Here is a 14,408-nt window from a genome sequence, read left to right on the forward strand (position 1 = left end):
TAATTGTCATTTTAGCAAAGGTCTTCGAAAAAGCAGCTCGTTATAGATTTACTGCATTTTTGGACAAATATAAAAATCCTAAGAAGTGAGCAATATGGGTTTCGAAATAATAAAAATACAACAACAGCAACTTTTAAATTAATAAAATCCATAATTGACTGCATAAATAAAGGTGTTCCTGTTGTTGGTCTGTTTTTCGATATGACTAAGGCCTTCGATTACATAGACCATAAAACTTTGACTGAAAAATTAAATAAATATGGAATAAGGGGCGTAGCAAATGACTGGATTGTAGATTGTTTGACCGAAAGATATAAATGTGTAGAAGTAGCAAAGACTATTAAAAAATCAAAAACAATTTCTAGGAAAATTGTCTGTAAATCAAATTATAATTTCAACAGTTATGGTGTACCTCAAGGAACAATATTAGGCCCATTATTATTTAACTTATATATAAAGGCCCACAACAAATTACGAATTAATATTTTTTGCCGATGACATTACTATTCTTATAAAAGGTAATGATAAAATTGATAATATTAATAAATATGAAATACAGTGTGAAATAAATTTGTCAGTAAAAGAGTTATAGATTGGATGCATAAAAATAATCTAAAAGCAAATGTTAACAAGACTAAAATTATACAATTTGGAACATATCGCACAACTAAATTAAATTTAAATATTAACTATGATGGACAAATAATGGAGACAAATTTAATAAATTAATAATTGTGTTAGTAAATAAGTTCATGTGTGACTGTTGGCTATTTATGGTAAACAAGCCTGTATTGGTTTTAACAAGATATTTTGTGTCTTCATTTATTATAAATTCTAATATTAATTTTATTACATTGAGCAAGCTGACAATAACAACTCTTTGTATATTACTGCTTTTTATTAATATTTAATTATGCTAATATTATGGTGTGGATTTAGCTCCTAGTGGGAATAAAAGTATCTAAAGATTCTCTGACTAAAATTACTCTTAACGAGGTATGAGGTTCAGTATAAAATTGGTAATGAATGACAAATGTGAGAGATGCATTTTACTCATAGTTAGGGTGAAAGTTGTCATGGCGATAAGGATTGTATGTTCAGACAGAGTTAATATTAGTGAATCTTTATTGGATTTATATTTAATATACATATTTTGAATACTTTATGGGAATAGAATGGAGATATACAAATAGTAAAATATAATATTATTATTTTATAAATTAAATTATTGAGTTAGATGTATGTGTTGGGCTGTATTCAAGGGGATATGATCTTATTAATATCAGGTTAATACTGATTATTCACTTCTTTAATAAATTTACATTAGAGGTTAGAATTCAAGTAGATAGCATATTGGTAAAATCTTCATCACATGTGTTTGAGGAGTGTTCTTGATGATTAGTACTGTTTATATGTATATATTGTTGCAAATATAATTGCAATAGGAATGCTGAGCTTCTTAGTCTTTCAGTTCATTCTTGAATTTGAGAGTTAACTTGGCTACTGATATAAAACTGCAGCATTGCTGGATACTATTGGTTATTTCTGGTGTGAATCGTGATTATTTATATCACTGATAAACAAAGTACCACTGTACAATAAAGTAAAATGACCAAGGATTTATATGATTCATAGGTGTTTGGGGTGTATAAGGCAACATAGGTATGGGGTTATATTAAGAGTGTTAGGCCATTCTTTAGGGTAGGTTTCATTACATTTTCGTACGTTTTCATTAGGGTAAGCTTTTGTAGGCTTTTCATAAGCTTTAGTAGGTTTTCCATATGTAGGTCTAGAGGGTATTTATTTATAAAGGGAACAGGGGAGGGGGACCAGCACAGGACCAATAGGTGTTTCAATGTTTTCTGTGATATCCACTACCTTGTTTCGGTTTGTAAACCTTTTTTATTAGGTGGGCTCCACATTATATGTATACCAATATGTTCTATTTCAAGTTATATATAAAAAAAAAAACAAAAGTAGAGAATTGATCGATTCATCTGTGCGAGTCTTTACAAATTCTGAACCTATCTCTTCCTCATCCTTTGATCTAACAATTATGTTCCACATGTTTACCAAATTTTAAAATTGATACATGTTTTAAATATATTCTAATATTTTTGTATCATCATCAGATCGAGATTGGGGCGACAAGACAAACACCGATAAATCTCAGGATAAATGGGGTTCAAATCGTCGGACGTGGGTTGGAGGAGACTCACAGAATGACGATTTACCGGAGTGGTAAGTGGAGTCTTCTTTTTTTATGAAAAATGAAAGCTTAGTCTGTGAAATGACTTCCCTGTTGTTTTTAAGATGATGAAGTTTTCCTTAGAAATTACATATGGTATGGGGTTCTTCAAAAAGGGTGTGTTAGGATTTTTACAGGGTTATCAAAACTTACTGATGGGTATCAGTGAGTTTTGATAACCCTGTAACTGCATCATGTATGGGGTGGGGTATACATGATGCAGTTTTGCAAGCATCTATAGGCTATGTGGCTGTTTGCCATCAGATAAGCTGTATGATTGTTTTCCACCTTTTTGGTATAAAATATTGAAACAAGAAATAAGCTGAAGCTCCGCCTGATGGAAGTGGTCCTGTCGTCTATAGATAATATGAGTATGGATATCACAAACTATGCACACAGGATTAAGATAATATTTATAATTTTAAATTGCTATTATGAAATCGAAATTTACTTCATCATCATTATATCGGCCATTAATCTGTTTACTGATGATCATAGGCTTCCTCCATTAGGGATTTTGTCAGCAGTTGTCATGCTTGGCAGGCGGATTGGCAACTGCATTTAGGATTTGGTGATCTTTAAAGAGGGATGCTGCTGCTCATCTCCCGATCATAAACTTCCCATAGTTGCCTCTGGTCAATGAAGCTTTCTTTCTTTTTTATGATATCACAAGAAGGGGTGGCTCATTCTATGCCAGGACCACACAGCGAAATTTGCTTATGACTTGTTTAATCCTATTATTAAATTATATCTTTGAGGCTAATTAGACTTCATGAAGATATAGTCATGCAAGAATGTATCATAGAGCAATTAAGTATCTTGTCTATATAATAATTATTCATATAATAATTTAAAAAAATGCACATTATTATTGAATGTGATTGTTTTTGCAATATAGTTGGAATGTTTATATTAATATGTATGATTTTGTACAACAGGGCAGTGGATAGTGCTGAAGCTTGCGGTGGCACATTTGATTCCTCAGGAGCATTTCATGGATATAGTAATGATGACACTAACCTGCCAAAATCTCAAGATAATATCCATTGTAAGTTATTAACAAAGTATTTGTAAAACTGTCTATTGCCTATGAAATACATGTTTCAAAACGTGTTAGAGATATATTTTATAGGTATGACGTTGAAAAATCGTTTTTTATATATGTATCATAATATATAAAAATTAGGGTTTACACTTGAATCTAATGTTTGATTTAGACATATAAGTTGTTGGATGGTGAAATATTGATTGAATAAAAATTTCAGCACTTACAAGGTCCCATACACATGGAAACATACCTCGTTCAAAAATAGTGGAAGAAGGCTCTGAAGAATGGTGGGCGTCGGAAAAAGCAAAAAAATTATCTCCGAAGAAATTTGATGCCAGTGACATACAATTCAACAAAAAGGTAATATTATCATATCATTGTTTTATATAAATGTTTAAAGATGTTTCAGGTATATCTCTATGCAAGGTTTGAGAAGCTTTAATTGTCAATATGTAAATTACCAACAACTTACATATTTTGTTTGTGATAACTTAAAACTGACTATCCCCTAATAGTTAATTTGACTTGCAAAGTAATATTTTCAAAAGTGAGCTTTAGAAAAAGAGATTGTTAATGTTTTAGCCAATTATTAAATTATATCATCTTAGAAATGTTACCTAGACATTTATAATTGTGCTAAATTAGGTATGAATATTATTAACAAAACGCAAAAATGTTCAAAGTTTTATATTTGCAGCGAATTATGACCGGGATATCAGAAGCATCTGCCTCTTCATCTAATCATAGACCGACGTCCACCAAAGAAGATGCGAAACAAGAATTATCAGAGAAATTGGAACCATTGGAAGAAGTGTCACCAGATTCATCAAACGTAGACAATGGAACACAGGAAGAAGATAAATTCAATAAGCGAAATTTAAAAATAGAATTTCCAGAGAGTAAAACGTTTAATTCATTGTTGAGGTCTGATATTAACTTAGAGGAAGCCAATGATGAACGAAGCAACTTCCAGTCTGTGATGATTACTAAAAATAATAGTTTGAGGCAAAAACATCAAAATATAGTAACCGTTATTCCTGATAATACAACTGCAAATCTTAGAAAAACTAATATGATAAATATAATATCACCCCCAAGTAAATTTAGTGATGGGTAAGTAAAACTATTATAAAATATTATATTATTTAAAGAAAGGGAGAAAAGTTAAGATTATTGACAAGGGAGCACTCTATTTAATGCTTGTATTAATTACCATGTTTGTGTAAACTAAGTTTCATTGGTGCAATACAAGTGAAGAGATGATAGGTGAGGATAGAGTCAGGTCAAGGTTGTCTGCTTCATGTGGAATTACATGAAAATGATGAGAATGTTCACATAATAAGTACAATACGCTAACTAAAATTTTTTTTTTCAGTGAATACGAAAATAGGAAACAGCATGGTTTGCCAGAGGACAAAATTGTTGAAGAAATATTTGATATGGCTCTGGAAGACAAAGAAATTTCAAATATATCAAAAATGCCAATGTCTACCGTTAGTTCAATAATGAATGCGGCAAGTTCCGCTATGTCGTCAGGGATGGCTGCCACAGTCAGTTCAATGACCCAAATGGGAAATCCACCCATGCAAATGAGGATTTCAAGTCCTGTACATCCGAATCAAGGTTTAGCAATGAATAAATCAAATATGCCTACATCTATACAGGGTCATGGAATGCCAACATCTGGTATAAAACAAATTGGCATGACAAATGCAGCGCTGAATGCATCCTTGGGCTTACCTATTGTATCCACTGGTCCAACAATGGGCATACAACTGCAAGGTGTACCACCACCTATGTTGTCAAATTCAAACATGAATCCAGGCATGTCTAATCCAGGCATGTCTAATCCAGGCATGTCTAATCCAGGCATGTCTAATCAAGGCATGTCTAATCAAGGCATGTCTAATCCAGGCATGTCTAATCCAGGCATGTCTAATCCAGGCATGTCTAATCCAGGCATGTCTAATCCAGGCATTTCTAATCCAGGCATGTCTAATCCAGGCATGTCTAATCCAGGCATGTCTAATCCAGGCTTGTCTAATCTAGGCATGGGAGGAGGCGTTCTGTCTGCAGGAATAGCTGCAGGCATGCAGCCTAATGGTCCAAGCATGGCCGGATTTACAACTGGTGGAGGATTATCTGGAATGGCCTCAGCAAATATTGCAAACAATTCTCTCTTCCTGAACCAAAACAATCCTCAGGCGGCGGTAAGATATTTATAATAATTTATAGTAACTTCAAATTCATAATTTTAGATTAATTGCTTACCTACAGTGTTCATACCAAACTTTTTGGTTGACTATATGGTAGTTGCGATGTCACATGCTTTTTGTTAAAACTTGTTTTAACTTGTGATCCAATTAAAACCTGTAAATAGATCTGTTTTTTTTAGTCAAATTGTGTGCCAGTTAGTTTTCTTACTAGTTTTCAGTCTAGTATTGGCAATTCTTTATATATCTTTTACTGATATATGTAAATTTTTAGTTTAAATACTAGAAATAACTGAGTTTTACACATTTAGATATTACTAGGAGTCGGTATTCCCAAGGACTGTTATTGGATGCTAATGTTATGTTCTGGTTTTTTAAATTTTACAGATGCAGAATCATCCCAATCAAAATAATTTATTTGCTATGCATGGTCTCCAACATTCATCGTCACAGTCTTTTGGGAATTCAATGTACGGGAATATGATGCAGCAAACTAACCCAGCACAAGCACAAACAAGTACACAGAATCCTGCAGAGCTTTGGTATTACGAAGATCCAAAGGTATGGTTATTGTTCTTTATTATAATTACTGAAAAAAAAAATCAATTTCATCCTTAAAATAAAAAGGAAACATACTAGTTCCTTTTTGTTTTAAGGATGTAATTGATTTTTTTTATAAAATAAAATAATGTATTAGGAATAAAGTAAAACAGTTTTATTAAAACTTTAAGCATAAAATAGATAGTTTTTACGTTAAATAAGAAAATTATCTAAAAAGCGGTACTATATTTTAGTAACTTGTTGGAAGGTCAAATATTAAATAAAATTATTAATATAAAAAAAAATACTAAACAATTTTCTTTATTGTTATAATAATTATCTCAAAATTATGATAAATTGTGTTTTTATCACAGTGTGGTGAAAGAGTAAAAATACAATATGTAACTGTTCATTTTCATCCCCAAGATGACGTAAGATGCGACTAAGATAAAGTGCACAATACATTAGTAGTACCTAACTCGAAATATTGAGCCTTGTACACAATCCAGCAACTTGAGGCATGCGTCTATTACCGCTTTTAATTAAAAAATTGGTGTCTTTTCTGTACCACAAGTGGCAATACAAATATGTGCTTTATTTAAGCAGCTTGATTGTATACAGATCTTATAATAACCCAACCAGCATGGTAATAGTAGGCTAATGCCATCCTAATAGAGATAAACTCACACCAAATAGACAACAAGTTATAATAATGAAGAAATTGTTACTGTAATTTTTACTTTTCTTTGCAGAAAATTATTCAAGGACCATTCTCTTCAAAGGAAATGAACAATTGGTATAGAGCTGGCTTTTTCACACCAAGCTTGATGGTGCGACGAGCTTGTGATACACACATGCGTCCTCTAGGCAGTTATGGACTAGTAGTACCATTCGCTCAAGTGGTATGTAAAATTTTTATTCTTTGTTATTATTTAAAAATTTTAAGCAGGTTTTTGAAAAAATGCATGCTTACTGTATATTCGTGAAGATACGATTTTTCATTTTAAATATTGTTTAGACATTGGGTACGTTTAATAATTGAACTAAACTAGAGCTAAGAAATAAAAATTTTGATAAAGGTGCCGACAGCTAAGTCGGAGAATAAATATTGATCCAGGGATCATGATATCGAATTCTAGCTTAAATTAAAAAAAAAAAAAAATGTTTGGATTACATTTTAAATGTAATATAAAAGTATTAATGTATATGCAAAACTGCTGTCTAAAGCCACGTTAGAGACCTTCGTGCACAGCAAGGGGACCTAGAAACTTCACAAACCAAACTTGAATCATTCCTTTTTGTACGAACTGCAGTGAAATGGTACACTGCATGTAGCAAATTAGGATTCTTTGTTTTGTCCAGGACATGTTGTCTTCATACCCTATGAATAATTCTTTTGAGCCACGTTCGCAAGCACCTCACGAATCTATGATGAATACTCAGCAAGGGCTCGGATTGGAATCGGTACGTAAAATAATCTGAGATTGGAAATTGCACCTTGGTGCAATTGTCATCCTGCTATCAACATAACATCATGCTAAATATGTACTTCCTTTATTCCGCCTAAATTCATTCATGCTTTAGGAGCTTTTTGTCTTCATTTTCTTTGACTGCATTCTCTTTTCTTATAAACCGTATTTACGTATGCGTAATGCTTCTGCATGATATTTCTACACACTTTCATTAATAGTCTGTCTAAATTCGGCCAATTAATATCCCACTGTTTGGCATATGTTTACTATATTAAGTTTTGATGTTTGACGTTAATTTTGTGATAAAATATAAAAACTAATGCTACAGTATATTTATGATGCAGAGGATTTTCTGATAATTATAAAATAAAGGTATTATCTCCAATAATGTGTACACATTATACACAAATAATTCTAGTAAATACACTTGTTTAAATACAATATTATAAGGCCATTTTATAGAAGATTGCTGCCAATTTACTTCGTTGTCTGCATGGTAAGGACATCAGAGATTTAGGTTGCAAATTGTATGTAATGATGTTTTTAATGTTTTACACATCTATATGGTACGGTAAGTACTTTTCATTAGGTAGAATTATTGTGTAGATGTTTGATCGAGCACTTTTGAGAGAGGGAGTAAGATAGCTTCGTTTCAGATGTTCGAGACGATTTTTTTTTTATTATTTTCATCATTGTTCACTGTTGAACATAGGATTCCCCCTATTGGGTGGTCCACAAAAATGTATGATTTTGCAGAAACAGTTTGCAGGCGATTGAATTTATAACTTTAGATTCTGTGACGCTGTGTGTCATACTGCATACTGCAGGCAGCATCAACATGTTGATTTGCCAATTTTGGCTTATCGTTTTCTAAATGTTTTTGATGGCGTGGTGGTCCGGGTCATTGATTGGTCTTCCTATAATTTGGTCGAACACAACGTCGGCTGGCTCATTCGTCATACTCGTGAACTTGTCCTTCTAGTAGGGACTAGCCTGTTCAATAATACTGTGATCGGTTGTAGTTTGATAGCATTTTATTTTCTTTCTTTTTATCAATACAAAGTTTGTGATAGTCATTTTATCCATTTATATTTTTTGTTGTAAACTTTTATTTGAAAAAAAGCAGCTGCTGTGTTTCTTGCTCGTTCTTTGGGGCTGAAATTACATTCCGAACTGGGCGGTAGACTCTTATAAAAATGACTATTTGAAAATACTTTTTATTAAGTTTATTCAAATAAAAATTATTTATTATTATAAAGTTGACCTTATTTTATCAACATTTCAGTAATTCATAATATATTCCTGGTTGCTGATACTTCGTGCTATGTGGCCAATCCATTGTCAATTGAGTTTCTCAATCCTTTTGGCTATATCGGTCATATTAGTTCTACACACCGTAGTTATTTCCATGGCCTTATGGACAACTCGAAGCTTCTGTAATGCGCACTGGTTAAAACTTTCGTCTTTAAATTTCGAGGTTTGGTTCTGTTACTATCGGATAAGTTTTGTGGCACTACAATAACTTATCTGTAAAATATTATCATAACTTTTAATTGAATTTATGTTTATAAATTCGCCATTCGTCATTGTCTTCTTTGAATATTTTTTTATTACATGGAGAATCATCTTTAACTTTTATTTTTGTGGTTATTTGATTTTGGGGAACTTTACATTTCATTAAATTTAGGTGTTTATCGAATGTAGCCGGTGATTATTGCAGTGAGGAATGGATAAGAGACCTTATATTCTACATTAGATACCTGGAGAAGAATGGGAAATACTTATCTATGACTGTGTAATATTATTTCCATAACAAATATAATTTATCTACCTAAGTAGTTACTATAATTAATTTTCATAGCACATGCTTAGTGCTATGTTTATGCTTAGTGCACACATATTTAGTGCAGTAATTAAGCACTCGAACATACTAATCAAAGATTTTAAGAAAATGAATCTCTCACTTTCCTTCCCCACCTTCCTTTGATAAGGAGGTGTCCATTATCCAAGAGATCCTTAGATGTTTTTGCCTTTATGTCAAGTATGGGTGAAATTAAAACAGTGAAGTTTATTTCACGATGTTGATATATTTTACTTCTTTTCACTAAATAACTAATCTGTTTTCATCTCAGGTAATTAATGGATGCTCCTTGAAATATTATCTGAATTCTTAATCCTTCTAATTCTTAATTCCCGATATAAAGTGTTTTTACATTTATAAATATACTATCGCAAAAACGTCTCATTTTTGCAATTGTCATTGGCATGTTTAAGTTTGTCAAATTTAATTGGCGGTCAATCTGAATTATTCTGATGCCTACAGATTTTTTTAATTGCCCGTGAACATTATACGGATATAAAAGCATTTTTAATAAATGTTTTCCAATTACTATACTTCCGATTCAAATGTATTATCCATGATTAATGTAAAATACACAACTCCTTATAGTACGATTTACTGCACACAAATTCTACCTAGAAGTTTTTGACATTAGAGGGCAGCACCCTCGCACGTATATATTCCAATTTATCGATGCCATAGAATATTGTTTTCTTCATGAATTAATACATGAGTCGCAGTTGTCGTTTTAATAATTTAAATGTCACAGTGGGGTCAAATTATTCAAACATGAATTCTTCAAAGACGCATGTTTACAAATATCGATGTTGTGCAAAGCAATGCTTTTTAAATTATTCATATAATTCTTACTACACTGCTTTGTTGTTACATATTTTTTAAGCACACTTTCATAAGTGTCTAGTATCCATTATTTTTATTATTCAGATTATTTTGTTTTTGGTTGCGACATGAAAAAAAAGATATATGGTGCACACTATGGTGCAAAACTGAACCAATGTTGTGAAACGTAGCAATAAATTATATTTTCGTTTGTTTTGATTCTGTATAAATCTATTTACTTTACTTCACACAATAAGAAACGACGTCTACTGTTTTTGACACAGAGTAGTAACGCATTTTAACTTGTTTATTTTGTGATTTGTATGACTCAGTTTTGCACCAGAAAAAGATACGACAACAATAACTGTTTTTCTACTATTTAATAAATCAATAATATGCAAAATCATACTGAAACTATTCGCACTTTCAATACACATATATTGTGTAGTATAGTTTTTTTTTTAAATTAGGCCATTTTCAAATTCACTACGAAATAAAATAAATGTCAATAGAAAGCAATAGTAAGCAATGAATGGCTGCAATATTGAACGTGAGACAAAGTATGGTACAAAGAATACGAAAGATGTGCAAAAATAACTTAAAAAAAAATCTTGGTGGCTGGCCGAAGAAATTGAGTGCTAGAGACAGTAATCATATTATTAAACACATAGCTACTGGAGAAGCTTTACCGACGTCTCGTGCAGCTAAACTACTTCAGTGTGATACTGGGAAAACGATTATTAAGTGAACAGTATATAATGTGAACAATAGAAAAAAAATAGCGAGCCACAGAAAAAATTAAAAGGCGTTTCTGAGTAAAAAATATAAAATTACGTTTGGAGTTTGTAAAAAAATATAAAAACTGGTTAGAAGAGGATTGGATGACTGTGATTTTTTTCATTTGGAACAAAAATTTGTCGATTCAGGCAACCGATGGTCGCCAATGGAAATGGAAAAGGAAAGGGGAGCCAACACATCATATAGATTTTGTACAGACTGTTAAACACGGTGGTGATGGTGGAGATAATATTAGGATTTGGCGGTGTATATCAGCTTGTGGGTTGGGTCCTATACACAGAATTATTAGGAAAATGAATAATAAAATGTATCAAAATATTCTAAAACACGAACTAATTGATACAATGGAGAATATGCCTTATCCAATTAATGAGATAATCTTCCAACATGACAATGATCTAAAGCATACCGCGAAAACAGCGAAGTAATGGCTCAATTCTCAAGACATTCAGTTACTGCAGTGGCTGGCACATAGTTCTGACTTAAATCCAATTGAAAATGTATGGTCACAATTAAAACATAATATTCTCAATAATTATAAGTCACCGCCATCGTCCATAAATGAATTATGGACGATGTGTTCACCGCAAAAAAGACGCCGTTTGTCGTATCTCCTTACTTTCAGCACATCCCTTGATAAAAAGTCGATTCTAGGAATTCTGGGCGTTGATATATCTTGCGACGTCCAGTTTTGCGGTCATCTGGAGGAGAAGGCTAAGATAGCTTCTAAAAAGTTAGGAGTGCTCAATAGGGTGAGACGGTATTTCATGCCGGAACACCGCCTGAAATTATATAAAGTTCAAGTCAGGCCGCATATGGAATACTGTTCTCACTTATGGGCAGGAGCGCCACAGTACCAACTCCAAGATCGTATTCAAAGTCGGGCAGCTCGAATTATTGATAGTCAATGCCTTACTGTCCGACTTGACCCACTGAAACTGCGCAGAGATGTTGCATCTCTGTGCATCTTCTACCGAATTTATCATGGGGAGTGTTCTGAGGAATTGTTCGGATTGATACCTGCTGCTGATTTTCACCACCGTACAACCCGCCACAAACTAACGTTTCATCCCAATCATCTGGACGAGTGGCGGTCTTCCACCATGCGTTTTTCACTTTCTTCCATGCACAACCATTCTTTGGAATCAACTTCCAGCAGCAGTATTTCCGAACCGATACGACAACATAACATTCAAGAAAAGAGTATATTCCTTTTTAAAAGGCCGGCAGCACACCTGCAATGCCGTTGTTGTTATGGGTGATTATGGGCGGGGGTAGTCACTTACCATCAGGTGAGCCACATGCTCGTTTGCCCCCTGTGTTGTAAAAAAAAATACAAACTTATGAGTAATGGGATAAAATTTCACCTAGTCTGCTGAAATTCTCTGAAAAATTAGTAAAAAGTATGAAAAATAGGAAGCAGTTAAGAAAGCTTAAAGGCTTATAGACAAAAATATTAAAAAGTGTAAAAATTCAGTTGTTTATTTTGGTGCAAAAGTGATTCCTTGTTTTGTGTGTTGTTTTATTATTAATTTTATATCTCGATGTAATAATGAAACATAAATACATTCTAGTAAATAATACTTAATATAATTATCAAATAACAAAAATCACTTTCTTTCCTAAAAAATTGTAATCTCACTATGTATTGGTTCAGTTTTGCACCATACTGTATATACTTAAAATTCTCGTGTCACGGTGTTTGTTACCAAACTTCTCTGAAACGGCTTAACCGATTTTTATGAAATTTTGTGTGCATATCGGGTAGGTCGGAGAATCGGCAAACATCTATTTTTCATACCCCTCAATCATAAGGATGACCCACCCCTAAATATTTTTTTTTGTTCTTTTGACAAATTTTCTTATTTTTATTTTATTATAATTTAGCATTGAAAAATGGATACAAATTCAAATTTTCACGCTTTTACGATCAACCTCTATTTTTAATCGCGATTTTTATATGCCGCAATAGGGTTGCAAGATGCCAATCGAATATAATAATTGTAGTACGAGAAATTTTCATGTATTGTTCTCGAAATAATGTATATGGTAAAACGTTTGCCGAGTTAGCTAGTATATATATATATATATATATATATATGTGTGTGTGAATTCTGTGCTATTAATGGAAATTCATAGCGAGCTGTATTTAATTGGTGGCAATTTCTATCTATATTAGTCCTTTATTTTTTATTATCAAGTGTAACACATTGTTGATTATAGAATAATATATTGAAAATTTTCAATCAAGTTGTATGTTTTAGGTGATCAATGTAAATAATAATACAACACCATTGGATATACGTTTTGGATCTGTGGGAGTAGTTGTAAATCCAACTTTTGCACAACCACGTCTAATGGTAATGTTTCTCTGATATCGTACCTGTCTATACAGGGTGAAATCCAAATTATTAGCATTCACTAAAGGGAGTGTTCTACTAAAGTTGCACATTTTTCGCAATTAAACACGTGTCGAAGGACTACATAACATTTTGAGCCTCTTATTGACACGCTGTGTCCAGTTATGAACTTAGAATAGTAGGTTCAAAGTTTTTTGTCATTTTTTCGATCCATGTTTAATTGGGGGAAATGTTCAGTTTCAGGGATGGTTCCCTTACATTTTTTCGATTTGACTCTGTATATTATTTATGGAGGGTTATGATTTTAGTCGTTTGTATGTGGGTATGTTAGGGTTCATAGTTTACAACTAATTTGCATTGTAGTAAGGTTTACATACGGCGCGTCTTTATGTCTTGTTTTATTTGGTGTCTAAAGAAAAACCTTAAGTATATTCTATATATTTAGTACATGCAATTATATATACATATTATATATGTAAATATATACTTTTCATATATTAGTAGTTTTGTAGTTGCATTTTAGTTTTTATTTTAACTATTGTTATCCGTTTAGTACGTTCTTTGCTACTTGGGTATAGATCACTTTATCCAATGTGCGTTCTGTGAAACTTCAACAAATGGCTAATTTGTAACTGTTGAAATTCAACTAAATATAACTACCATTTCTCTTCATGTCACAAAGTTTCACTGATATGTCATATATTATATTAACCTTATTATTTATTTATTATATCTGAGCAATTCTAATATATGTTAATATTGGTATATATCTGGTATTGGTTTGGTTATTGTCTCTATGTATTGTATTTGAAAAAAGTATTTAAATACGTCCTATCAGTTGTTTAATACATATAATACAAGCTCTGGTTAGTTTAAGACAAGGTAGATACGCCAAGGATTATTTATTTATTGCACACAATACAATTTGTCCTGATATTTATCGTATTAAACTTCTTATCACAGAAAAATCCCTATGCCAAGGAACTCTCATCCTTACATCATCCACTTTTATCACATCTTAAGCACGTACGCTTGTACTAAATACTCTT

The 14,408-nt window shown here is 32.3% G+C and overlaps 1 protein-coding gene across 5 annotated transcripts in view; it reads left to right on the forward strand.

The window, feature by feature from the left end:
- The window catches only part of LOC113518464 (GRB10-interacting GYF protein 2), a 74,276-nt gene that overhangs the window by 16,912 nt on the left and 42,956 nt on the right, over positions 1-14,408 (forward strand). For 2 of the 5 annotated variants that reach the window (XM_052896719.1, XM_052896720.1), the window contains exons 7-15: positions 2,133-2,241; positions 3,187-3,296; positions 3,514-3,656; positions 3,994-4,409; positions 4,672-5,506; positions 5,897-6,070; positions 6,802-6,951; positions 7,412-7,513; positions 13,264-13,359. In XM_052896719.1, coding sequence (XP_052752679.1) covers positions 2,133-2,241; positions 3,187-3,296; positions 3,514-3,656; positions 3,994-4,409; positions 4,672-5,506; positions 5,897-6,070; positions 6,802-6,951; positions 7,412-7,513; positions 13,264-13,359 — 2,135 coding nt within the window. The remainder of the gene's footprint in view (positions 1-2,132; positions 2,242-3,186; positions 3,297-3,513; positions 3,657-3,993; positions 4,410-4,671; positions 5,507-5,896; positions 6,071-6,801; positions 6,952-7,411; positions 7,514-13,263; positions 13,360-14,408) is intronic. The other 3 variants (XM_052896721.1, XM_052896722.1, XM_052896723.1) reach the window with 3 other exon arrangements.

The sequence above is a fragment of the Galleria mellonella genome, unplaced genomic scaffold (genome assembly GCF_026898425.1).
Source record: "Galleria mellonella isolate WM207_F2 unplaced genomic scaffold, CSIRO_AGI_GalMel_v1 utg33, whole genome shotgun sequence".
Taxonomy (NCBI): Eukaryota; Metazoa; Arthropoda; class Insecta; order Lepidoptera; family Pyralidae; genus Galleria; species Galleria mellonella.